This window comes from Salvelinus alpinus, chromosome 36 (genome assembly GCF_045679555.1).
Source record: "Salvelinus alpinus chromosome 36, SLU_Salpinus.1, whole genome shotgun sequence".
Lineage (NCBI taxonomy): Eukaryota > Metazoa > Chordata > Actinopteri > Salmoniformes > Salmonidae > Salvelinus > Salvelinus alpinus.
The window spans coordinates 13,462,427-13,490,418 of NC_092121.1; the positions used below are offsets into that span (position 1 = coordinate 13,462,427).

The 27,992-nt window shown below is 42.2% G+C and overlaps 2 protein-coding genes across 6 annotated transcripts; both read left to right on the top strand.

Moving 5' to 3' along the window:
• Positions 1–688: 688 nt before the first annotated feature.
• On the top strand, positions 689–12,417 carry LOC139565458 (casein kinase I-like). Of its 4 annotated transcripts, XM_071385824.1 has the most exons (12): positions 689–1,107; positions 3,640–3,716; positions 5,431–5,521; positions 6,230–6,340; positions 6,640–6,788; positions 7,194–7,422; positions 7,636–7,806; positions 7,972–8,120; positions 8,482–8,671; positions 9,101–9,240; positions 9,552–9,618; positions 9,743–12,417. In XM_071385824.1, exons 3-11 carry the CDS (start codon positions 5,446–5,448, stop codon positions 9,582–9,584), a joined length of 1,248 nt encoding a protein of 415 aa, XP_071241925.1. In that variant the 5' UTR covers positions 689–1,107; positions 3,640–3,716; positions 5,431–5,445; the 3' UTR covers positions 9,585–9,618; positions 9,743–12,417. The 4 variants fall into 4 exon arrangements, with proteins under 4 accessions (XP_071241925.1, XP_071241926.1, XP_071241924.1 ...); XM_071385825.1 differs by lacking the exon at positions 3,640–3,716 and having other exon boundaries at positions 689–974; XM_071385823.1 differs by lacking the exon at positions 3,640–3,716 and having other exon boundaries at positions 690–1,107.
• Positions 12,418–13,202: 785 nt separating this feature from the next.
• Positions 13,203–27,647, top strand: LOC139565533 (transmembrane protein 184B-like). Of its 2 annotated transcripts, XM_071385957.1 has the most exons (11): positions 13,203–13,391; positions 13,627–13,667; positions 15,637–15,873; positions 16,949–17,114; positions 21,336–21,426; positions 21,638–21,713; positions 21,807–21,898; positions 22,272–22,441; positions 22,603–22,797; positions 23,276–23,302; positions 23,719–27,647. In XM_071385957.1, exons 1-11 carry the CDS (start codon positions 13,364–13,366, stop codon positions 23,943–23,945), a joined length of 1,350 nt encoding a protein of 449 aa, XP_071242058.1. In that variant the 5' UTR covers positions 13,203–13,363; the 3' UTR covers positions 23,946–27,647. The 2 variants fall into 2 exon arrangements, with proteins under 2 accessions (XP_071242058.1, XP_071242059.1); XM_071385958.1 differs by lacking the exon at positions 23,276–23,302.
• Positions 27,648–27,992: the final 345 nt, after the last annotated feature.

A 27,992-nucleotide genomic window follows, 5' to 3' on the forward strand; every position in this document is an offset into this window, starting at 1 on the left:
AAGTTTAGATGGCTGGCTAAAAAAATGTTAGCTGATTAATTGGGCTAATTGAGTGACTCAGTGACTGACGTAACAAGAAAAAAACTGTTGATGCACAACCAAATTTGGAAATTGCACCTTGTGTGTTCCACTATTCTGACTTTCAACATCAACTGAGTTCCACAAAAGGGGGGGGGCACCAGTTGCCCATCACTGTGCAAAACCATCAGGGTTCAGAGGTACTTTATGGGGACCTCTGCTGTTCTTTCACTTCTGCTGCTTGTGTCCAAACTCCAGGGTGCAGAACTATGGAGAACCCTTTGGTAATGTGGATGAGGACTAATGTCTGGATAGAATCTTCACTATCTCTAAACCAGAACCATTGCAATTTGTTATGATGGCTCTTGTCTTCACTCTATTATCCTTCAGAACAATGTTCATAAGAATCTAATCATCCTGCAAATACCTATTCTCTGAAAAACTGAACAAAAGCCAACTCTCTATGGTTGTGTTTACACAAGCAGCCCAATTCTGATCTTCTTTACACTTAACTTTTCATATCAGCTCTTTTTCAGCTCTGATCTGATTGGTCAAAAGACCAATTAGTGAGTGAAAAAATATCAGAATTGGGCTGCCTGTGTAAATGCAGGCTATTTTCCGAGGCTGCCTATTCCTCAAATGTGTAACATTTAAGAATGTCTATAGTTGTAGCTGTTCTATTTCTTTAAGGCAATCCGGGTGCTTCTGACATCATAGATGTTGTCAATGGTGCGTTGCAAATAACGTGAGGGGGAGACAGAACTCTGATAGAGACGGCCATTCGTATTGAAGCTTCACAGGGACTATCAACAGGGAGTACAGCCGATGCAAAAGGAAAATTGGGGTATGAGAGCCACCAGAATCCGTTCCCATCCTTCGCTGCCCGGGGCCCAGTCTGACTGACATCCTTCGGATCAGCATTGCCACTGAACCACCTCTCGAATAAACCTAATATCGTGTGAGTAGTGTACTGGGGAACCGACGAAACCAGGGGGGAAAGGGAACTTGATTCGACCGAACCGGAGTCTTGTATTCAGAGCGTCGCAGAGGGGGAGGGGCGAATAGATGGCTATCACTGGAGAACATAGGGTAGGTACCCCAGTGTAAGGGTGCGGCTAGAATAAAGTCCAAATGTTACATGATCGTATACACTGTCAACTATTTGTGATGCTTGAAGTCATTTAAAATGGTGTGAATGACTGGTACATGGTTGAAGCGGCAAGCGTATTCTCAGGCTACTTACTAGCTAGGCACAACCACTGCTGTATACGGTCAGTTGGTATTGTCACAGTAGCAACCTTTTGTTTGAAGTGTACGGTAGATATTATTATTATTGTAACCAGTTCGACTTTTGAGTGATCGTAAAAGTCACAACTATTCAACCTAGTTGAGATGCTTCCCTTTTGATTGTTACCAACGCAGCGACAGCTTTCTAAAAGGTGACGTAAGAAAATGTTTAGTTGGGTTGATGATACTCAAATCCGTAAAAGGATTTTGTCCATGCAAATGTTACATTTCACGTTGCCGTACCTAGCTAATACATTAACACTAGGTAAAATAGACTGGCATAATGTAGGCATAGTTGTATTGTTTCTGAAAAGAGACAGCCTCTTCATGTGGTTGTGAAATCCTCCTAGCTTTTTGTCAAGACAGAATTTGTCTTAAAGAGAACGCATTGTAATTCTATGTAGGTTACAGGCCCACACTGATGAAATGATTCAAGTCAGTAAATACTCTGTAGTGTTTCATGGGATTAGTGGTAATGGTTGAATATTGCAATACATGGTGCCGGAGTGTATGGTTTACACTGTAGTTACCAGGTCCTGATTGGTTCCTATCAAAATATAAAGCCTGGCTCTGAACTGTGATCTGTTGATAAAACCTCTCACATGACCCAGTAGGATTTATCAACTGCTAAATAATTATCACAAGTCCCATGTTACAAACTGAATATCCAGCGGTAGACCATTGTGATTTTCTGCACTGTGACACACTATAGTTGACAGTATTCCATAGCTGAATGTCATGCACAGAGTAATGTGTGATATAAAGCAATGTCACTATTCCTGACAAAGCAATTAATCTATGGTGTTTAATACATAGGCCCTGATTAATGTTAGGCCTGAGCTGGGTCTCTACAGTTGAAACCCTCATGTTGTAATGAAACCTAACCCTTTATTAACCCTAATCCATCTACTACCATCACATCTGTAATTCTGTCTGTCACCTAGTCAGCTGATGCCTCTTCTGACAACACTACAGGCAATGGAGAGAACCTCATGCCCATTTTTTGGAATCATTTCCGGAAAGATGTTTGGTCCCCCTTGGTAGTTTAAATATGCACAACTAGTCCTGCGCAATTGATGACTTTTTTCCATTCCCGAATTGGAATGCCCATTGCACACAAAACGGTGGTTGACTGAGAATGCTTCTTCTCGTTCTTCCTTGTTCTGCTCTGTCGTGAGCTACTTGCATTTCCAAAGTATTCTGTTGAGAGGAAGTAGACCTGTAATCATGGTGAGGTATAATGTGGTCAGTGTTGTAGGATGGCCTAGGCCTAATTATAGGAAAAACATGACAAGGTCATACACACAATGAAAAACTATAGTAGTTCAGTAATGAGAACTGACTGAATCATGCTTCCCATCTGTATGTACGACATTGTCAACTGAGAGATAGAAAAAGCTTTTCTTAGGACACCTAAATTGGCGTGGCGCTCTATAAATTATGCCTCATATATCCTTCTCCAGGTCTTGCTCTAAAGTTCATTGCACAGAGTCGTTTCTGGGCTTTGACACACATACAGCCCACGCAGCAGCGCCTTTGCAGTGGCTGCAGAATATGGCGTGGTTGAGGGTGCTAAATAAATGATGATGATGCTCCAGTGTCACGTGCAGTTTGGCTCAGAAGACTCACTTCCTTCCCTCCTCGTGTCTGACAATTTCTACTATCCAGGCCCCAGCTGGGGAGCTCTCCCGGGCCCTTCCAGGGAGATATGTTGTTGCTCTTTCTCTTGTCTCTCTTTCAGGCCTCATCTTCCATATTTCCCTCTGTATTTCCCACTTTCTCTGTACCACCTCTCCTCAGCAGCCCTACAAATGTAATCATGTAGCCTATCGCTGGAATCCAGACTAGAGGTCGACCGATTATGATTTTTCAACTCCGATACCGATTATTGGAGGACCAAAAAAAGCCGATACCGATTAATCGGGCCGACAATTACAACAATATTGAATGAACACTTATTTTAACTTAATATAATACATCAATAAAATCAATTTGGCCTCAAGTAAATAATGAAACATGTTCAATTTGGTTTAAATAATGCAAAAACAAAGTGTTAGGAGAAGAAAGTAAAAGTGCAATATGTGCCATGTAAGAAAGCTAATGTTTAAGTTCCTTGCTCAGAACATGAGAACATATGAAAGCTGGTGGTTCCTTTTAACATGAGTCTTCAATTTTCCCAGGTAAGAAGTTTTAGGTTGTAGTTATTATAGGAATTATAGGACTTTGTATTTCATATACCTTTGACTATTGGATGTTCTTATAGGCACTTTAGTATTGCCAGTGTAACAGTATAGCTTCCGTCCCTCTCCTCGCTCCTACCTGGGCTCGAACCAGGAACACATCAACAACAGCCACCCTCGAAGCAGCTTTACCCATGCAGAGCAAGGGGAACAACTACTCCAAGTCTCAGAGTGAGTGACGTTTGAAACGCTATTAGCGCGCACCCTGCTAACTAGCTAGCCATTTCACATCGGTTACACCAGCCTAATCTCGGGAGTTGATAGGCTTGAAGTCATAAACAGCGCAATGATTGAAGCATTGCGAAGAGCTGCTGGCAAAACGCACGAATGTGCTGTTTGAATGAATGATTACGAGCCTGCTGCTGCCTACCACCGCTCAGACTGCTCTATCAAATCATAGACTTAATTATAACATAAAAAAACAGAAATACGAGCTTTAGGTCATTAATATGGTCGAATCCGGAAACTATCATCTCGAAAACAAAACGTTTATTCTTTTAGTGAAATACGGAACCGTTCCGTAATTTATCTAACGGTTGGCATCCATAAGTCTAAATATTCCTGTTACATTGCACAACCTTCAATGTTATGTCATAATTACCTAAAATTCTGGCAAATTAGTTCGCAACGAGCCAGGTGGCCCAAACTGTTGCCTATACCCTGACTCTGCGTGCAATGAACGCAAGAGAAGTGACATAATTTCACCTGGTTAATATTGCCTGCTAACCTGGATTTCTTTTAGCTAAATATGCAGGTTTAAAAATATATACTTCTGTGTATTGATTTTAAGAAAGGCATTGATGTTTATGGTTAGGTACAGTCGTGCAACGATTGTGCTTTTTTTCGCAAATGCGCTTTTGTTAAATCATCCCCCGTTTGGCGAAGTTGGCTGTCTTTGTTAGGAAGAAATAGTCTTCACACAGTTCGCAACGAGCCAGGCGGCCCAAACTGCTGCATATACCCTGACTCTGTTGCAAGAGAAGTGACACAATTTCCTAGTTAAAAGAAATTCATGTTAGCAGGCAATATTAACCAAATATGCAGGTTTAAAAAGATATACTTGTGTATTGATTTTAAGAAAGGCATTGATGTTTATGGTTAGGTACACGTTGGAGCAACGACAGTCTAGTTTTGCGAATGCGCACCGCATCGATTATATGCAATGCAGGACACGCTAGATAAACTAGTAATATCATCAACCATGTGTAGTTAACTAGTGATTATGATTGATTGATTGTTTTTTATAAGATAAGTTTAATGCTAAGGCTTCTTACTGCATTCGCGTAACAGGCAGGCTCCTCGTGGAGTGCAATGTAAAGCAGGTGGTTAGAGCGTTGGACTAGTTAACTGTAAGGTTGCAAGATTAAATCTCCGAGCTGACAAGGTAAAAATCTGTCATTCTGCCCCTGAACAAGGCAGTTAACCCACCGTTCCTAGGCCGTCATTGAAAATAAGAATGTGTTCTTAACTGACTTGCCTAGTTAAATCGGTGTCCAAAAATACCAATTTCCGATTGTTATGAAAACTTGATCTCGGCCCTAATTAATCGCCCATTCCGATTAATTGGTCGACCTCTAATCCAGACAGCTGTCTGCTAATCAACCCGCTCAAGCTACACACTCACTCAATTAATTTAGTTGTTTGCAGTTAATGGTCATCCTGTATTGGAATGTGCAAAGTGATTGTAAGATGGCCTACCGCTGGTTCAGGAAGAAATGTTCCATTAGTCAAAGTTTCCCTTTGATTTGAGGTCTAGTGAATTATGTTGTATTTGTCTCATTTTGTTTCAAATTAGCCTATGCCAAGTGTAAAATATAAGACTGTACGGTCATGGTTGCCTCGTAACATCTTGGCCTCTTCTCGTCTGTTTGTTCTGTGTCTATAGTGAACTTTCAACACCATGGATCTGAGAGTGGGGAACAAGTACCGACTGGGACGGAAAATAGGGAGTGGGTCCTTTGGAGACATTTACCTTGGTAAGTGGAAGTGCTCCATCTCCCTCTGTTGGCATTTCTCTTCTTCCTTGTACTTTTCTCCATTTGCCTCTGTCTACTGGCCTAGTCCCCGTATTGGCTTTTATCCTCCCCTTAGCCTTAGACTTTCATTCCCTGGGTGTTCAACCGGAGTTTCTTTCCATTCCCTGGGTGTTCAACCGGAGTTTCTTTCCATTCCCTGGGTGTTCAACCGGAGTTTCTTTCCATTCCCTGGGTGTTCAACCGGAGTTTCTTTCCATTCCCTGGGTGTTCAACCGGAGTTTCTTTCCATTCCCTGGGTGTTCAACCGGAGTTTCTTTCCATTCCCTGGGTGTTCAACCGGAGTTTCTTTCCATTCCCTGGGTGTTCAACCGGAGTTTCTTTCCATTCCCTGGGTGTTCAACCGGAGTTTCTTTCCATTCCCTGGGTGTTCAACCGGAGTTTCTTTCCATTCCCTGGGTGTTCAACCGGAGTTTCTTTCCATTCCCTGGGTGTTCAACCGGAGTTTCTTTCCATTCCCTGGGTGTTCAACCGGAGTTTCTTTCCATTCCCTGGGTGTTCAACCGGAGTTTCTTTCCATTCCCTGGGTGTTCAACTGGAGTTTCTTTCCATTCCCTGGGTGTTCAACCGGAGTTTCTTTCCATGTTCATGGTTCACAAGTTGCTCTTGAGTCTAGCCCTAATATGTGTGTGTGTGTGTGCACTTCCTCAGGTGCCAACATTGCCACGGGCGAAGAGGTGGCCATTAAGCTGGAATGTGTGAAGACCAAACACCCACAGCTGCACATCGAGAGCAAGTTCTACAAGATGATGCAGGGAGGAGGTGAGGAGAATGGGGGAGTGACTGAGAAAGAACATAAGTAAATTCCTAGTAAATGCCCTATTGAGACGTCTGAGTCTATTGGGATCAGAAAGTAGTGACTGTATCATAAATGGTCAAATGTACCCATTTATTGCATTTATTTTATTTCAGAAGTATCATGTTCACCAAAAATAGTGTTAAGCACTGAAACACTCTTTCGCTGAAGTTGTTGTTGTATGACATTAGCCATAAAGGACGTATGCGCAAGTAACTATGGTTAGATGTACACTAAAAGCTACTTCTTTGTGCCTGCCTAACAGTGGGGATTCCCTCGATAAAGTGGTGCGGGGCAGAGGGAGACTACAACGTCATGGTGATGGAGCTCTTGGGCCCCAGTCTGGAAGACCTCTTCAACTTCTGTTCCCGCAAGTTCAGCCTCAAAACGGTGCTACTGCTGGCAGACCAGATGGTACAGAACTCTTATGGTGTCATCTTTTCCCCGCAATGTTCATTGTACTGTTTGTCCTCTATACCCTTTAACTCTAACTCTGTCTGCTGTCCTAACTTTGCTTGTGCTGCTGTGTCACCCTTTTCTCTTAACTTTGCTGTGTAGTCGTATTACTCTTCTATGGTATTTGGCTGTCCTTTCTCCACTTCCTGTCCTCCTCATTGTTCTTCCTTTTGCGCAGATTTGTTCCGTTACTTATTGTTGCTGTTTTTACCAATGTTGTGCCCCCGAAAGGCATTGGCTGTTGGAGGGTTTAAATTACGGTTAGCTTACAGTAAGGTTTCAAGGCTTTTACAGACCATGCCAGCAGAGCTTTCTGTTGTCTCGCTTCTCCTTTTCTTCTAAATCCTCCTCTGTCCTCCCCAGATCAGTCGCATCGAGTACATCCACTCCAAGAACTTCATCCATCGCGACGTCAAGCCCGACAACTTCCTCATGGGGCTGGGGAAGAAGGGCAACCTGGTGTACATCATCGACTTTGGCTTGGCCAAGAAGTACAGAGACGCCCGCACACACCAGCACATCCCCTACAGGGAGAACAAGAACCTGACGGGCACTGCACGCTACGCATCCATCAACACCCACCTGGGCATCGGTAAGGGACTTTTTAAAAATCACCTCCTCCTGTTTGGCTGAAATATCTAAATATCTTCATGAATGTGATTTCATTTTACCCTCCAATGCTCATGCCTAGTGTTGAGATGTAGTGACTATTGTCCCCTTGTCCTTAGCTTACATATTTTGATACCACTCAATCCTATCTATGTCCTAAATAGCAAATCATTCAAACCTGTCTACCGTTCTTCAGAGCAGTCTCGGCGTGACGACCTGGAGTCTCTGGGATATGTCCTCATGTACTTCAACCTGGGCTCTCTGCCCTGGCAAGGCCTCAAAGCTGCCACAAAGAGGCAGAAGTACGAACGCATCAGCGAGAAAAAAATGTCCACCCCCATCGAGGTGCTCTGCAAAGGATACCCCTGTAAGTGACTGCTAGTATCTGTCTGGGCTGTGACATTTGTATCAATGTGTGTGGACAACTATTTTCCTTCCCCATTGTGTTGTAACAAACGTTTGCATATACCACAGTCTCTCAATCCTGGGTATTTGCTCACCCTTCCCTTTTATTGGCATTGCTTGTCTGCAGCCGAGTTCTCCACCTACCTGAATTTCTGCCGCTCGCTGCGCTTTGACGACAAGCCAGACTACTCATACCTTCGGCAACTCTTCAGGAATCTGTTCCACAGACAAGGCTTCTCCTATGACTACGTATTCGACTGGAACATGCTCAAATTTGTGAGTTTGCTACACCAAAGCTCTTATTCTTTACAAGGAACTAAGTGCTACATTCTGTCTGTCTACACCAGGGCTCTCCAACCCTGTTCCTGGAGAGCTACTCTCCTGTAGGTTTTCACTCCAACCCTAATCTTGCACACCTGATTTCTAATAATTAGCTAGTTGATAAGCTGAATCCGGTTAGTTACAACGGGTTGGAGCGAAAACCTACAGGAGGGTAGCTCTCCAAAAACAGGGGTGTAGAGCAGTGGTATGTATACACTATCCAGTGTTTCCACATAACCAGAATGATTCTGAAAGATTTGGATGTAGTTCTATGTAGAGGTATGGGTTTACTGTAACCTGTGTGGTCTCCTCTCAGGGTGCCAGTAGGACAGCAGAAGACGGTGAGAGGAGGGGAGCTGACGAAAAGGACGAGCGTATTGTAGGAGGCCCTCGGGGATCTGCTGCACGGGGTCTCCCGCCAGGGCCAAACCCACCAGCTGCCAACAGAGTTAGGAATGGACCTGAGCAGGCCATCTCTAACCCTGCATCACGGGTGCAGCAGTCTGGTGAGCACACACCTGTGCTCTTTTAACTAGAGCTACAGTTGAATGGAATAGAAACATTTAGGAAATTATCCAAAAAGGGCAGAGAGAGAGAGAGAGTGTGTGTGTGCCTAACACATTTCAGTTAATTACTATAGCTCCCTCCTTCTGCCAATCAGTGTAATTTTGTAAATGCCGGATATCTATGGCAAGACATCATTCATCCAAGTTTCGTCAAAATCGGCCCAGTGCTGTCAGAGATTGCGTGTGACTAATTTACAAATGAACGGAGACCAAGCCGCAGACCACTCCCCGATTTTCATTGCGGGGGACAATGAAATGGCTTTTGATATAGATAAATACTTTTGTGAACACATTGACAGAAATGACGGTTTGCAAAGTCAACAGTTCTATTTCTAAATGGCCTCCTCCCTTGTATTCTTCCTCTTTCAGGGAACACGTCGCCGCGGGCTATCTCTCGCGCTGAGCGTGAGCGGAAGGTGAGCATGCGGCTCCACCGAGGAGCCCCCGCAAACGTGTCATCCTCTGACCTCACAGCCCGTCTTGACCAATCCCGAATTTCCACATCGCAGGTACGCTAACGCTACCTCATCATACATCATCACAAACCCTAAAACCCAGGTGTCATCCACCTGAGCCCAACTCCTACGACCAACTGAGGGGAATATCAACTGGAAAAATGTCCACCCTTCCAGAACAAGATTACATTTCTTGTCAAAGTTTCAGAGAACTTCCTATTAGTGTTTAGCTTCTATATTATGTAGAATGCAGTGGGTTGATTTATTATTTTTAGATTGTGCCAGAGTTGTGGCACTCGTTCGCCCTCTCATTTGCACTCCAATTTTCTGAGTCATTTGTTCTCTCCCCTCTTCTCTCTCTGCAGGTCAGCATGCCATTTGAGCACCTGGGGAAGTGAAACCTTCAGCTCCACATGCACTGGATACTGACAGGTAAGAATGTCTCTTTCCCTAAGTTGACACACAGGACTTAAATGTACCTAGTTTGTCAGACAGGTGATAAATAACAAAAGAAACACTCTACACATCTGACTAAATACGCAATCTTCCATTGCAGGGCTTCAAGAGATCCTTTGTCCCAATTTTGTTTCTTTTGTGAATTTTTGCCAATTGGACAGATAAGTGGATCTTGGAGGAAAGGACAGAGAATCATAAACCGATGACAGTTGGTCAAGGACTGCAGGAATTTCTCCCCTCCACCCTAACTTTGATGGGATAAACCTGGCCTATAATAGTACAAGGATAAGATGGTGAATAACACCCTCCTCTCCACTGACCTATTTACCCCATGGTAGCTTGGATCATACACCCCTTGCCACACACCTTTGTCCCTCCCCCACTATTCTCTGGGTGGCTGGCAGAGGTAGAAGACTGATTTGGGGGTCGAAAAAGCCAAGCAGGTGCTCCTTTGCCAAATATAGTTGCGGGCACAAACACGTTCCAAACCAAGGAAAGGTCAACTCGAAATTTGGGCTTGTGTGGATTTAGCCATTTCTGTTTACACTGCAAAGACCACACACACAAATGTACCCATGTATGTTTTAACCAGTTCATTTATAGAATAGTAAGGGGCTGTACTCCATTGGTATGATTTACTGTGAATATTTTGTGAATAGATCATATTCATTTGGTGGGGGTCCTGTTGAGGCTTGGGAAATGTGTTTATTATTTGATGTTTTAATTCGAAAAGGTACAGCTGAAGAGAAGGAATGGTGAGAAAGATGGAGAGATGGGTGGGTGGTAGATGAAGCCATGAGAAAGGAAGAGCAAGTGATTATTAGCTGTAATGGTGTAGAAATAGTGTTGGGTTCTTTTCCCCTACTTTACCTCTTACTGGGTTCCTAATTCTCTACTTTACCTCTTACTGAATTCCCTACTTTACCTCTTACTGAATTCCTAATTCCCTACTTTACCTCTTACTGAATTCCTAATTCTCTACTTTACCTCTTACTGAATTCCTAATTCTCTACTTTACCTCTTACTGAATTCCTAATTCTCTACTTTACCTCTTACTGAATTCCTAATTCCCTACTTTACCTCTTACTGAATTCCTAATTCCCTACTTTACCTCTTACTGAATTCCTAATTCCCTACTTTACCTCTTACTGAATTCCTAATTCCCTACTTTACCTCTTACTGAATTCCTAATCCCCTACTTTACCTCTTACTGAATTCCTAATTCCCTACTTTACCTCTTACTGAATTCCTAATTCTCTACTTTACCTCTTACTGAATTCCTAATTCTCTACTTTACCTCTTACTGAATTCCTAATTCTCTACTTTACCTCTTACTGAATTCCTAATTCTCTACTTTACCTCTTACTGAATTCCTAATCCTCTACTTTAACCCTCTTTGGAACTGATGTTGCCCAAAAGCCAACACCTCACACAATGATTGAGGTGAACATGCATTTTCTACCCTTCTCCCGCTCTCATTTATTCACCACCTCATCCACACTTGGGTTTTTTTATCCTCCCTTTTTGCCCACTTTGGTCTCCTTTTTGATTTGTGTTCTTTGGTCATAATATTTGGAAGGTTGGTAAGGTCAAAGTAACCACGCTTATTTTAAGACTGTGCAACACTCTTAAGACATGGGAGAATCACAAGCTTATTGTATTTGACCAGAGACTGTGATGAACAAGTTGGCAAATGATGATGGCTATGATTTTCATGATTGTTCTTAACGTCAACTTTTACATTTTATTTTAATGCTTTTCTTTTTGTAGGTCTGATGGGAATGGACGAGCTCTGTACTTGATTGAAGGGGGGGTGCATGAAGTGGAATGGCTTCTTAAATAGTTTTTTTTACTTCACTGTAAATATATTTTTTATTTCTGTGTAAAGCCAAAATGTGGTTGGTTGTTTTTAAGGTGTAATGTAGAAAAATACATACTAAATGCATAAATTGCGGCTGGGGATCAGAATATTTGAAAATATTAAGTACTAAATTGGGAGGGATTTTAGAAACTTCTACATCGCCAACTGGTTCGTGTGTGTGTCGTCAGAAGTGTAGTTCTGGTGCATGGACTCTCAGAATTCCATAGGTCCCCTGTTAAGATCACAGGGCTGCTGGGGACAAACTGCAGGCTATACATTTCTCATGCCTCATTATTTGAGATTGTCCATCTCACTGTTATTTTTCTGAAACTCCATTTTGTTTCTCTTGTGTATGAGGAAACTCTTGAAGTATTGCACTTTGTTTTTCCTCTTTTTGTCCCGTTTATTTTATTCCCAGCAGTTTGTTCATAGCCTGTTGAGAATTTGTCACTACTCTCCCCATCACTCCACTCAAAGCCTTTCCTGGAGGCTGTCCATGTTCTCCACCAAGGACCTGATATAGGGCTGTCTACTTTTCCTTTAAAACAAAAAAAAGCACTCTTGAAAAAGGGGATGCTGACAGGGGTTGACGTCATCGGCGCCTTCTATTTCAAAATAAGAGGTCCCTGGATGTCACCAGCACCCTTGATGTTATTGATGATAACTGGGACTCGGATGCAGTCACAGTGATGTCACAGATTCTGGTAATGACCTGTGTTTGCGACGTGTCCCTTTGGCAAGCCAGTGTGACCCAGTGGCAATGTAACTACGGGGAGGGATAGTGCTTGTCAGGTTATGGGGAGTATACACTTTATGTATTATGTACTGATATCTTGTACAGTTCTTTAACACACTAACTTTATTTACAACAGTATTTGTGTATATTTTATGACCTAATAAAAAATAAAACTTCACTCTTTTTAGTAATTTGTTGAAATGGCTCTAATCTACTTCAGTTCTATGCACTTGTGTACATTATTTTTAATTTTGTTGTAGCTGTACACTGCATTTGGGAAATTACATGTTATTGTATCTAAAAGAGGACCATTTCAGGGGACTATGGAGGAGTGACTGGGTCTGAAATGCCTTTTTTCAAAATTCTAATTAAATTGTCAATACAGTAATGAGAAACATCTCAGTACATATTTTTCAATCTAAACATACAATAAAGTAAAAGTCACTACACTTGAATACATGAAGATGTCAGGAATAATGAACATTTTACATTTCATTTGCAGATACAAATTTTAAAAGGAACAGGGTTTACATTTGTGAAATTATGTAAGAAAATATTGTTCTTGTCATTGCCTAATTTATAGATTTTAATAATTTATTTAAGTTAAATTCTTCTGGAACGGATATATTACTGAAATTGAATGGAAGAAAGCTTGGTTGCCCCTTGATTTGTATATAAAAGTGAAAGAAATTAAATGGGGAAACTATTATCCAAATGTTTTGTGACAAGTTATTTTGGAGCGAGCTAAGTAATTGCGTTTATTTCATTAAGACGTATGTATTTACAATAATATGTAATAATATTCGAATAAATTAATTCAGTACCTTTGTTAACTTCATACTACCTGGTAAATTCTTCATACACAAATATTATAAATTTGGGTTTGTACAACGCAAGACCAGCTGGCATATACGAGTTACATCATGGGAAAGTGGCTGAAGGCGATGAAGCTACTGCGCCTGCGTGAAAGTAGGACCTGTGGAGGAGTTTCGCTGTTCTGCTACTGTAAAATCTAAGCGTAGTGAATCGCTAGGAGAGATACAGGGGAATAATGGAGCCGAATTCACGAGCGTTCCCCGATACTGTTATTTTGAAATTATAGTGACTGAATAAAGTTTTTCTACATGAGATGGACTATTAGTACAGACAAAAGTTTGTATTTGCTTAGGCTTTTAAGAGTTTGCGAGCAGCTACCTAACTAGCTATGCTAACGTTAGCTAGCGAGCTAGATAAAACTGTAAACATGGTTTAAATTGGTTGCTCATTTGACGTTATATTGCAGTAATTTAAATGTTGTATGAATGTTATTATTTTCATTATTTTATGAATGTGTGTCTGTCGTAACTAATAGCGTATTTAGGATACATTTATGCTTGGATTCAAACAGCCGCAGTGTGTACACAAATCAAACAACTGCAGCAGAGGCAGGTAAGCCACCGCTCGCGCTGTGTTTTTGTGTTCATAATGGATGGAAAGGAACTGTTTACAAACGAACGTCAAATGTAGCTTTCGCTTGCTGACAGCTGTAATTTCAGCTCCTGTTTTCATTTTGTGGTACAATGACAATTTTCATAATGACATCATCCATAAAGAGGTTTTGGTTGCCTTTTTTTCTCATATGAAAATGGGCAGCTACTATTGTTTTAATGTTTTTTTATTGAAGTCTTTGCAAGGAAATTATGTTGTTATTCATTTATTCTCAATACAACGCCCTATTTTCTCCTTAGTATGTTATGCCTTTAGTATATCTGGAGAGGAAAACTGCAGAAATGTATCTCGTTTTATTTTGGCATCAATGTCAAAAAGCCTATGTTGGATGACTGATAGGATTTAGGTCAAAGTACAATAGATGGTATGAAATACACCCTCAGGCTCAGTCAGCAGGAATTGATGGAGTCTCCCCTGTCGTGTCTATATGAATTATCTGGTCTTTGAACCAAACGAAATGCACCAGACATGGCTCTCAATTACAACTGAACAGCAGTATACCTTATCAATATAACATGTTTGCTGTTTTTAGAAGCCATCAATATTGACCAATACTTTTATTCTTTACTACTGTCTCAACCCTTTCCCTTTTTCTTGAATAATTAAGCATTTGTGTCATGGGAAAATCGCATTATAAACCTAATAGGCATTAATTCTCTAGGTCTATACAGAATAGGCCTACATATTGCTGATATTCAACCTCAATAGTCATCAGTCAATAGTCTATGCTTATCACGAACCAATAGTTACTTGAGAAACCTAACTTGAGGGAAACGAGTGTGACACTCAAATGTAACTGTCCCTCAAATGTAATGCATACAGCAGGCTTTGTCCAGCAGCGTGAGTCACCCATGGCAACGGCCTGCCTATATTTAGCTATGCATATTAATTGAATCCCCATTTTTAAATCAGTAGTTTTATTCTGAATGATTAGGTTATTTCCATCATTGGACTCCAGACTGATGCATATAGGAATCGCATTACCTAGTGAGCACCACTAATGCCAGGATTGAGTACAAGGGTGTGGAGTATCTACTGTCCATCTTTCTAATGGTCACTTAGCCTACAGTTTCCCATTAGAAAACTGCTATCTGGCTACTCTGCAATACATCAGTATTACAGACCTAATGAGCAATAGGGGTCTGTCACCTTGCTGACTTTGAGAATTGATCATGTGCTGCTGATGGCTAAAAGACTCAAACCAACATCATAAATGTTCACAATTTTTCTGTCTTTCAATAAATTCCTCATTAGCTATAGGTCCCACTGGCACTGATATACCCAGTCTGTCCTTCAGTGTGCTCCATAGAGATGTATTTTGTGTATTTGTGGCTCTCCTACGCTCGCCCCTGCTCCCAACCCAGGAGGAGAAGGAGAATTTGGGTCAGTGGGCCTTCAGCCCATGTCACACCAATTCGCTCTGTCTGACTGATTCACTCTGTCCCTGTGTTCTCGCTCAACTTCCATCCCCCTCTCCCTCACTCAGCTCCTTCTGGTTCCCCTCGCTCAGCTCCTTCTGGTTCCCCTCGCTCAGCTGCTTCTGGTTCCCCTCTCTCTCCCTCACTCAGCTCCTTCTGGTTCCCCTTTCTCTCCCTCACTCAGCTCCTTCTGGTTCCTCTCTCTCCTCTCCATATCTTATTTAGATTTTCTCTATCCACTAGGATGTTAGTTTCAGCTTCAATTGTTCAATTGAATAAAGTAGTAGGTTTTTATTGGTATGCCCGAGACAACCATCCATGTGTGATGTGTTCGATAACCTTGAAAGAAACTTGGGTTTTGGTCCCTTGGGAGGCACACTGTTCCTTAATGGAGCTCTACCTTTTCTACATATTTAGCTACTTCTGTTAATGTGATTGTGAATATCCGGAAAACCCAAAACCCACCATATCCCCCTGTTGTCTCCCTCCAGATGATGGAGGAGCTGTGGAGACGTGGCATGCCCCTGTCAGATCGAATGGAAAATGACCCCCCAGCCGATATGGCCCCAGGGTCCCCGACCACAGCGGCCCCGTCGGGCTCCAACACCTCCTGGGTGCCAGACACCCCCCTGGTGACCCCTGAGGAACCATACTTCCTCATGACCTCCACTGCCCAGACCGTGTCAGGGTTCTTTGTCTGGACAGCCCTGCTAATAACCTGCCACCAGGTAAGGGGCTAGTGAACTCTTTCTCATACATACATACACACACACACACTCCTATGTTTTTCTGCATGCTGCATCTAACATATGCTTCAACTGTGTGTACTCAAATCATATGTTAGTGTGGTCTCACTGCTGCATAAGATGGATGCTTAGTGCCTACAGTAGTAATCTCAGTATGCACAAATCAAATTGCAGATAGAAACTGCAGAAGCATATCAAGGCATCCCTTCAGATTCCTCACACCTGCCAAGTCCAGGTTGATTATGCACTCTGGAACACCTCAGGCTGTTCAGCCATGATAAAGTAGTTGTGGCAGGTCTTCAAATATGTAGTCATGTTGCCTGCAGACCACTAACCTCCTGTAGGTTCAGAGCTACTGAAAGGCCCAGGTTAATGATTCCTCTCCATTGTGTGTTGCTGCTCACACAAAGGGTTAAAGATGAGCCGTCGCTCTGACAACAGGTGTACCTAGCTCTGCAGTGACATCAGAGAGCGGGGGCTGTTGCCAAGCAACAAAGCTGGTACAGTGCTCTCTGTGTGCGAGCGCCCTACTGTTTGTTATTTTACCAAAGGTGTGTGTGCCCAGGCCAGGAAAGGTGATAGGTGTAGCATTGTGTAAGTGGGAACCTGGGACAGGATGAAGTAGACAAAAGGTACTGATGACAGAGCCTGCTCATCCAAATGGAAAAACACAACACAGATCCACTCATCACACACACGATGTCGACTGCTCTCCCCAGGATGTGGGCAGGACCACAAAGTCACAGTCACTGAGCCCTCGTGAAAACACATTGATTTCATGAGACACTTGTTTCAGCTAGCCCATTTTTAGCTAGCTCACGTTGACAGAGCTGTGGTCCCTCTCAGGGAGAAGGAAGCTGTTGAATATTCAAACACAATTACCCTCCTTTCACTTCATTGTCTATTTAATTGTCACGTTTATAGTTTTTAAATTGTTCTCCTACAATGAAGTACATTATAATCTAGCCAGGTCCTTTAGGAGCTGAGATTAAATGATGCCCTCTTCACTCTGTCCTTCTTTTTCTTGTCTATATATCTATCTTTCTCCCTTTGACAGATCTACATGCACCTGCGCTACTACAGCTCTCCCAATGAGCAGAGGCACATAGTTCGCATCCTCTTCATCGTTCCCATCTACGCCTTTGACTCGTGGCTCAGCCTCCTCTTCTTCACTAACGAAGAGTACTACGTCTACTTTGACACGGTCCGCGACTGCTACGAAGGTGAGAACCTTCCCACCCTGTCAATGGTGTATGACTCTTACCTGAATAGAATGCCTTGAGAAACATAAAATACATACAAGTACATTTGTTTTAGAGAGAAGATATACTGTGCTTGCAATTGGCATGGTGACTGGAGAAATGTACACCACAGCTGTTGCCAGAGAGTTGAATGTTAATTTCTCTACCATAAGCCATCTCCTACGTTGTTTTAGAGAATTTGCAGTATGTCCAACCGGCCTCACAACCGCAGACCACGTGTGTGGGCGAGCGGTTTGCTGATGTAAACAGAGTGCTCCATGGCGGAGGGGGTGTTATGGTATGGGCAGGCATAAGCTATGGACAACAAACCCAATTTGCATTTTATCGATGGCAATTTGAATGTACAGAGACACCGTGACGAGATCCTGAGGCCCATTGTTTTAAAGGTATCTGTAACCAACAGTCATAGATTAGGGCCTAATTTATTTCAGTTGACTGATTTACTTAAATGAACTGTAACTCAGTAAAAAAAAATGAAATTGTTGTTTATATTTTTGTTCTTTATACATTCAAATAGAGCTGTGATAGACATAGTTTGTGGTCTGTTGCTCATCCTGCTGGTCTATGGTTTGATGTTGCAATGGAAAAATGTATTTGCGCTAAGCACAGGTGCATTCCATTGTTTGCAGTACACTGTTAAGGCCGAAATCTTTCTGCTGTGCTACTATATGTTCTGTGTTTTTTAAAGCAATATCACACACGTACGTTCTACTCCATCGGAACAAGTACTCAACACATTTTTGGTAGACATACGTTCGATGATTGTGTTTTTGCATGTGCACTTGTTTTGTGTTCCGTAGCAGGAGTTGGAAACAAAATAATTTTACAATCGTTTTGTTCTGAATAGAACCATTATTTTTTTTCGTTCCGTTCCACTTTTTCCGACCTGCAAAATAAAGTTCGACCCCAAAAGATGACAGGTTTATATTGTTCCTTTTTAAACCTCTGAAATAATATATATATTTTTTTACATCTAAGTCAACATTAAATTACTTCACCAAGTATGCAGTATGGATAGAGCAGCTTTCTATGGAACGGGCAAGCTATAGCTCAGTGAGTTGTTTACATGCGTGATGGAAAGACAAAACCAGGTAGGCCAGTTGAGAACAAGTTCTCATTTACAACTGCGACCTGGCCAAGATAAAGCAAAGCAGTGCGACAAAAACAACACAAAGTTACACATAAACAAACGTACAGTCAATAACACAATAGAAAAATCTATGTACAGTGTGTGCAAATGTAGAAGATTAGGGAGGTAAAGGCAATAAATAGGCCATATAGGCAAAATAATTACAATTTAGCATTAACACTGGAGTGATAGATGTGCAGATGATGATGTGCAAGTAGAGATACTGGGGTGCAAAAGAGCAAGATAAATAACAATATGGAAATGAGGTAGTTGGGTGTGCTATTTACAGATTGGTTGTGTACAGGTACAGTAAACTGCTCTGACAGCTGATGCTTAAAGTTAGAGAGGGAGATATAAGACTTTTTCCCCTACCCTCGCCCCAATTGTTAGATATTATGCACATTGATAGCTTGATACCAAACGTCCTTGCCATTTTATTTATCATAGTAGCAGGCTAACAGGAGGCAGCAGCAGTCTCAATGATCAGACCGAAACAAAGAAGTGAAAGTGATCGGGTGAAATTATGAAGCAAGTGGACAGAGAAATACAGCTTCACTCTATCCAATCAGAGTAGCAGGATCAATGTACAGCCCGTCCTTTTCTTTAAAGACAGGCAAACTGGCCAGTTGAGTTATTTAGACCATGTAGCACCTCACTTGACTGACATGAGAAAGATAATTACAAAAAATACTCTGATCAAGTCGTATCCGAAAAATTGCCCATATCTGTTACTAACTCGTTTTGTCCGACTACTCGGCACACCTCTAGCAGGATGACACTGGAAGAAGTTTCTGATTGACAGAGGGAGGACTTTGCATAGGCGCGGTTTGTTTATTTCGTGGAACTTATTATTCTTTTTTAAATGCTCGGAACGTTATTAACTGGTCCCCGTGCTTTTAAAATAATGGTTCTGTTCCGGAGAAGAATAGATCACTTTCGTTCCTGGTTCTGATTTTGTTCCTAGAAAAATGTAGTTCTTTTGCGGTTTTTAGTTCTGTTTTCTGAACCGGTTCCAACCCCTGGTCTGTAGTATCGAGTGTGTGGGAATCTGTTCTGTCCCTAGTGACAGATGGTCTTTGCGGTCTCTCTGCCTTTACGAGAGTGGCCATCTTTGTTCTCTTGTTGTTTCCAAGGCCTGCTGGGATTGCTGGGGAGGGGAAGCCTGTTCCCTAGCAACAGTATGCAAACGACTGAAGCCTTGAGAAGAGTTTTAGAAACCACTCACTTATGAACAGATAAATTGTCTGGCTGTTCTGTACCAGCCGGCTGTATCTCAACAGAAGTAACATCAACAGAAATTGGCATTAGCATTTTGTTACAGTGGTTACATAATACAGACAGGTGTGCCCCTTGCTTACCGGTCTCTGCCATCAAATTATTCCTGACAAACTCTATTGTACGTACAATGTACAACCCTATGTCTGTGGGGAAAAGGGGACCTCAGTGTGAAGGTGTGCTCAATGGATGAACGAGTGCTTTGCGCTGCACATTTTGTCTACCTTGTGTCAAAGAGAGTTGTGTGAGTCTACGATGCGTGAGTAAATGCTGTGTGTGTGTGTACTGTATGATGTGTGTGAGTGCTGGGAGCGCATGGATTGACGGCAGGGGAGCTGACAGCTCAGCCAGGCTGCACACAGTGGGCTCTCCCTGCCAGCACATGGCACACCGCAAGGGCAGCAGCTGTGGCCCCAGGGCTCCACACTGCTAAATATTGAGGGCCCCAGTGCTGTCAAAGTTACAAACTCTCTCTCACACACACGCACGCACACACACACACACAGACAGACAGATGTTGTGTATTTATACATGCATGTTTGCAAACATTCGAATAGCAGGATTATTGTCTGCTCAGACCTCTACGCAGCGATATGTGTGCAAATACAATATACAAGGAAAGCAAATACAATAGGCAGGGGTCCTTTATGGCTGGAGTTTCCAATGCCAGAAAAGAGACAGAACAGGAGAAAGAGCAGCAAAGCTTCAGGATTGATTCGTCCTGTAGTTGTATCACCACCCTCAAATTAGCATGGACTGAACACCTGGGACAGCAGCTGAAACCACATTCCTCCCAGTCAATGACACCAATAACAGTGTTAACAGCCAAAGAAGAGACAGAGAGAAGTCCTAGTGCCTCTTCTGCCCCAATGAACTGGAAGTGATTCAGTCTGACTGGAGAGGATTTTCTCTCAACTCTCCATCTGTCCAAAGGAGTCGGGACCCACAACTGTGCTCTGTTCATTTGAAACAATTTATTTAATTTCCAAATCAATTTAAATCTCTATGAACCATTCAAATCTCTTAGCTAAATAATTTATGCTAATGAATGGATTCAAATAAACAGGCACGTATTAGATTATACCAGTACTGTACATGTGTTGTTAAATAGGATTGTAACTGAATAGTTTTGGACTAAACATTCAGCTGGATGGATATCAATATTTGGGAATCTCTGGAATACACGTTGTCTCACTCACTCACTCACACACACACACACACACACACACACACACACACACACACACACACACACACACACACACACACACACACACACACACACACACACACACACACACACACACACACACACACAGTGGGGGAGGGTAGCTTTGTGTGCACACAGGGGGACAGAGCGATGTTGATCCAAGCTAGAATGGAGGGCGGTTTAGCCAGAGGCCATTGGGGACAATGACTCAGTCGCTCATCTTGTTTTGCTTTCTGCACTGGCCCATGCACTGACACAGCACATCAGCATTCTGCTCATGGGAAATAGGGACCTTAATACTGTAGAGAGGAACATGGCCAATGCCTCTAGATAGAACATGTTTACTGCTGTGTGTGTTAGTGTTCTTTCTCGTAAATGTTTCTGGGTTCTCAAGGGATGCCCAGAGTCCAAACAGACCAAATACATACAGACAGACAGATTGATTTTGGATATGAAAGCTTTGCTGGGTTAACCGAAAGACTGCTGTAGTTGCATAGTGGCAACTACCCCCATATTCTCTCAACTCTCTGACACTGCTTACATGTGTTTGTGTGTGTTTCCTCTGCAGCGTTTGTGATCTACAACTTCCTCAGCCTGTGTTATGAGTACCTTGGAGGGGAGAGCGCCATCATGGCTGAGATCAGAGGAAAGCCCATTGAGTGAGTCTCTCTTTATTATCACTCTTTGTCCTCCTCTTATTAAAAAGAAAAAAAAGACAATTCATATACAATCCAAGAATGTCATTCAAACATCCCACAACTGCAGAATAGTAATGTATATCAATACTTTATTGTATGGTTTGAACCTCTTCAGTCCATTTGGATCTTGAGATCACAGACTACCAAATGCTTGTGTCTTGGCTGTCTACAGGTCCAGCTGTGTGTACGGCACCTGCTGTCTCTGGGGAAGGACTTACTCCATTGGGTTCCTCCGATTCTGCAAACAGGTATAGTGAAAGCGTTCTTCTTACACATTATTTGTGAGAAACCCTTACATATGAACAGAGTTGTTACAGCATTACATATTCTCTCTCTCTCAGGCCACTCTGCAGTTCTGTGTGGTGAAGCCTTTGATGGCCATGATCACGGTCATCCTGCAGGCCTTTGGGAAGTACAGAGACGGAGACTTCAAGTACGTAGGGCTATGGGACACTGTCACTCATTCTACTCTATACTATATCAGAGTATTTGCTTAACCTTAGTTGACCTCAAAGTTAATTGTTTCAAAAGCCACAGAGGGTTCATGTTTGTCTATAATATCTTTACTAGTTTGTACTTTTCTGTATGAACAGTTGAAATGTTATTTGTTTGTTCTCACAGATGTTTATTTTTACATTTACACTTATGTTTGTAAATCTGTTTTCACCGAAATGTCGGGGTTGTAGTTGTCAAGCATCTCAGAGTAGGAATTATATTACTTAATCTCTAAGACAAGACTGTGCTAAGACATCCCTATGTGTTGACACTGTTCTGATAGCAGGCTGTGCCTCTCTCTCTCTCTCCAGTGTGGCCAGTGGGTACCTGTATGTGACCATCATCTATAACTTCTCTGTCAGCCTGTCTCTCTACGCCCTCTTTCTCTTCTACTTCGCCACCCGCAACCTGCTGGTCCCCTACAGCCCCATGCTCAAGTTCCTCATGGTCAAGTCTGTCATCTTCCTCTCTTTCTGGCAGGGTAAGGAAACCTCTCGATCGACACACACACGCAATGTATCATAGATAATGCTGCATCCAAGTGTGCTGACCCTCTCTCCCAGATAATACACACAATGGGATTTGACAGTACTCTTATCCTCCTTCCTCGATTTCTCTCTCCCTCTCTCTCTGGGGGATAAGGTATGCTGCTGGCCATCCTGGAGAAGTGTGGAGCCATCCCTAAAATCAACTCTCCCGAAGTGTCAGTTGGGGAGGGCACCGTCGCCGCCGGCTACCAGAACTTTATCATCTGCATTGAGATGTTCTTTGCCGCTGTGGCCCTGCGCCACGCCTTCACATACAAGGTCTACATGGACAAGAGGCTGGACTCCTACGGTAAGGATACAGAGGGAGGGACTATCCATGCAGATTAGAGAGAAAACTGTTTAAGTAAAATAAATAAGTCATCATTAGCATATTAGTGTGTTCCTGACTAAATGACACAAGCAGTTGCTTATGTTTCTGGAACTGTGTTCAGTGAAGATTCAGGACACTGGTTCTCCATGGTTGCTCTTCAAGTCTATTTCAGTGACTTTGTTCCACTGACCTGCTCTCTCTGTCTCTAAATGTTTCTTCCTCTCTTTTATTCTCCCTCTCTCTCCTCTCCACTCCCTTGGTTTTTTACATTTTTTTTTTTGTTGAATCCTTTTTCTCCTCTCATTTATCTTCCATCTCTTCCTTATTCTCCTGTTCTGTTCTCTCGCCCTTCTCCTTTTTTATTGTTCAATATTCATCCTTGTATATTTTCTTATGTCCCTCCTCTCTCTATCTGTATCTCTCTATCTGTCTCTCTCTATCTGTGCTGCACTATAAGGGTCCTTTCCTATTTATGGACAGTACGGTAGGTCTACCACTAGCTCAGCTGTGTTTGGCTTCTCACTGCCACAGTACTTTCTGGTTGACTCCATTTCTGTGATGTGCTCATATTTTGTTATTCTATTATTTTTAACTGTTTCTGAGATATAGAGCTTAATTTTGTACAAACAATTTATTTTGAGCATCCTCAGTGCTGTCATACATTTGTATTGCCATTATTGTACAGTATGTGCTGCTTTTATCAATGTATTTTGTGATGTGTATGAGTTCTCCCCTTGCAATGCACTAGGAGCTCCACTGCCTGTTGCTGTCTGTTTGGTTCAGTAGTATTATGTGATCCTCCATTTTGTTTACTCATGGCATTCAGGTTGCTCACAGTAGGGTTCCACTCTTCCTTCCATTATCCCTCATCCTCCCTCTATTTCCATCCTCTCCCGGCAGGTCGCTGCGCCCCAATGAAGAGCATCTCCAGCAGTCTGAAGGAGACCATGAACCCCGGAGACATGGTGCAAGACGCCATCCACAACTTCTCCCCGGCCTACCAGCAGTACACACAGCAGTCCACCCTTGAGCAGCGCGGAGGGGCGCCGGTGTCCCGCAGCCACAGCAACCTCAGCACCCGCGACAACGAGAAGACCCTGCTGCTCAGCTCTGACGATGAGTTCTGAGCCCCCCTACACACCGACCGGTGGTACTACTGTGGGGTGGAGACGGGAGGGGCTTTATGGACTCTACTACAGTGCCGTATGAAATCGACAGGCTTGAGTACTTTGGCTGATCCACTTCATTGCATACATGAACATAGTACTCATATTCTCAGTCTATATTGACAATACAAACAACCTACTACATAGAGGTCCATTGTCACATACCACTGCCAATATGGATCAATACAGATACACACACTCGTGCATAGACCATTCCCAGGTGTCTTCAGGCTGTGTTTTAACACTCCAAAAGGCCTACCACACAGAGAAACACTCACCAACCTGCATGCCATTGACATGAGTGCCATTGAAATATTGTCAATTATACAGCATCCCTCCTCACCCTCCTGCCAGCTCTGCGTCTTGCTGAAATGTTGCCAAATAGAGGGAGATCCCGCTTGGTCAGCAGGACCCTCTCTAACTTAAGATTTCAGAGTGACTTGGATAAGACACTAAGGGATCCCGAAATTAATGTATATTTTGATGTTTATTGACCTGATGGTATTCTTCTCATTTTAAACGAATCTATTATGAAGGGAGGTTATTATTATATGATGGGTGTTAGTGTGTGTTGGCATGAACGGGAAGGTACAGTGAGGATAATATAATTGGGGGGTTTTGGGGGTCATTTGGGGTGTCTCCCGGAATGTTATGGTTGTTGTTGACGACGTATGAGGGAACAGCTGTTGACAGAGGTTTGGTGCGGATTTCAGATTAAAGAGGAACGGGCTTCTTAGCAGAGCTGCACCCGGCCACAGCAGACAGGATTAGAATCCCGTAATTGGGGCATTATGTGCGGCACAGATCAGGCATGTTTTATCATCACGTTGGTCTAACGGTCATATCGCGCCGAACTGCGCATGTGCAGACCGTCTAATCAAAGGATGTCTTTTGATAATGTTTTTTGGACAAAAATGGAAACTTGTCAGTTTGTCACTTTCACGAGGTTGGAGTAATAACATGTTCAACTACTTAAGACATTGACTCAAATCTAGGTTGTGTCTTTAGATTGAGAAAATAAACAACTAATTTCACTGTTCTCATCTCAAACCTCAGCCTGGTCTGTTTCGTAGGTGTTCCTGGAAGACTTCAATGTTGCACCTCTGGGTTTAGAAACTCGGTGAAGTTGTCAAGGGTATGGGGACCAAGCAATTCTTCCCCCTGGTGGCAAGAGGCAGAGAGATTTCCAGCCCAGCCTCTGGGAGGGGCCTGTTGAGCAGAAATAGTTTATTTGAATACATAGGCAAGCCTTGGCGATCTTCAGCATTAATATACTTCAGTTATGCCTGAATATACCTGCTTTCTTCATCATGGCTGTTTTCTTGTCTTGTTAGGGTTGCTATGTTGCTGCTCAGTGTCACTAGCCTCCTCATTGATGTTTTTCCTTTGAGAGGTCTTTTTGCTGAAGACAACACAAACAGATAATTTTGAAACGTTTTACTCATAAAAAACCCTCTCACTGACCTGTCAATTCCAAAACTGTAGTTTTACAAAAAATGTAAATAGGAACACTACCCATATTTGAATACTTGAGTGAAGTGTTTTTCTACAGCAGGGGTTCTTAAACGTTTATCTTGAAACCCAAATTAGACATTTTACCGTCCTCCCGTGACTCAAATCTTCCTCTAACGACCCAAATTAAGAAGAAATCTATATGTTATTATAGATGTATTCTCATAACTCGCGACCCGCCTCTCACATGCCCAGGGCCCACTTCGGGTTAAAAAACCCTGGTCTACAGGGTCCAATAAATACAGTACCAGTCAAAAGTTACTACTCATTCCAGGGTTTTTCTTTATTTTTTACTATTTTCTACATTGTAGAATAATAGTGAATACATCAAAACTATGAAATAACACATATGGAATCATGTAGTAACCAAAAATAAGTTAAACAAATCAAAATATAGCCACCTTTTGCCTTGACAGCTTTGCACACTCCTGGCATTCTCTCAACCAGCTTCATGAGGTAGTGGAATGCATCATTTATATTTTATATTTCTCAAAGTAGCCACCTTTTGCCTTAATGATAGCTTTGCACACTCTTGGCATTCTCTCAACCAGCTTCACCTGGAATGCTTGAAGGATTTCCCACATATGCTGAGCACTTGTTGGCTGCTTTTCCTTCACTTTGCGGTCCAACTCATCCCACACCATCTCAATTGGTTTGAGGTCGGGTGATTGTGAAGGCCAGGTCATCTGATGCAGCACTCCATCACTCTCCTTATTGGTCAGTTAGCACTTACACAGCCTGGAGGTGTGTTGGATCATTGTCCCGTTCGAAAAACAAATGATAGTCCCACTAAGTGCAAACGAGATGTGATGGCGTATCGCTGCAGAATGCTGTGGTAGCCATGCTGGTTAAGTGTGCCTTGAATTAAATAATAAATCACTGACAGGGTCACCAGAAAAGCACCCCCACACCTCCTTCTCCATGCGTCACGGTTGGAACCACACATACGGAGATCAATCCATTCACCTGCTCTGCGTCTCACAAAGACATGGCGGTTGGAACCAAAAAATCCCAAATTTGGAGTCAGAGCCAAAGTACAGATTTCCACCAGTCTAATGTCCATTGCTCGTGTTTCTTGGCCCAAGCAAGTCTTATTATTTGTGTCCTTTAGTAGTGGTTTCTTTGCAGCAAATCGACCATGAAGGCCTGATTCACGCAGTCTCCTCTGAACAGTTGATGTTGATGTGTCTTACATTTATTTGGGCTGCAATTTCTGAGGCTGGTAACTCCAATGAACTTATCTTCTGCAGCAGAGGTAACTCTTGGTTTTCCTTTCCTGTGGCGGTCCTCATGAGAGGTTTTTGCAACTGCACTTGAAGAAACTTTCAAAGTTCTTGAAATTTTCCGGATTGGCTGACCTTCATGTCTTCAAGTAATAGACTGTTGTTTCTCTTTGCTTATTCAAGCTGTTCTTGCCATAATATGGACTTGGTCTTTTACCAAATATCTTCTGTATACCACCCCTACCTTGTCACAACACAACTGATTGGCTCAAACGCATTAAAGAAGGAAATAAAATTACACAACTTAACAATGCACACCTGTTAATTGAAATGCATTCCAGGTGACTACCTCATGAAGCTGGTTGAGAGAATGCCAAGAGTGTGCAAAGCTGTCAAGGCAAAGGGTGGCTATATTTTGATTTGTTTAACACTTTTTTGGTTACTACATGATTCCATATGTGTTATTTCATTAGTTTTGATGTCTTCGCTATTATTATAAAATGTAGAAAATAGTAAAAAATAATGAAAAACCCTGGAATGAGTAGGTGTGTCCAAACTTTTGACTGGCACTGTATATGTCATAGGTTTGAATGTTAAGTATAGGCTACATACATTTAAGTGATTGTTTTAATGATGTGCCCTATGCTGTGTCTTTTGATTAAAATGAATATATTATTCCTGAAAAGACAGGATATTGTATATAAAGTTGAACTAGATAATGGAATATGTTTATTGGTGGGTATAATAATGATAAAGCACAGAATGCTCACTTCTGTATCGTCTTTGCTCCATATTCCTTATATTATTTTGTTTCATACTTTTGTGTTCATTTGTATATTGGTATTATTCTGCTTTATAGATTCTGATGCAATTTTTTGTCTTTGTGGTGTTTAAACAACCGCAAAATAAAAAGACAGATAAAATGGAATATTTTCATTTGGTCCTTTAGTGTGTGTTGAGTGACTACAGAGTGAGAGGAGAGTCAGTGGGATTGATTGATATTGCATTTGTTAATTTTTAGGTTGGCTGCATAAAAAGCTTAAAGTACCACTTTTAGGAGCTGGTCACTTCCCTATACAGAGAAGCTACAGTCTTCTGGTTCAGAGATGTATGATGCTACCAGGCAATGTAGTTGTTCTGTTTAGATGCCAAGTTTCAAGTTTTGTCACGTGCACAAGTACAGTGAAATGCCTTTCTTGCAAGCTCTAAACCCAACAATGCAGTAATCAGTATCAATGTAGTACTAAAAATAACAGGATAGAAAAAAAACACG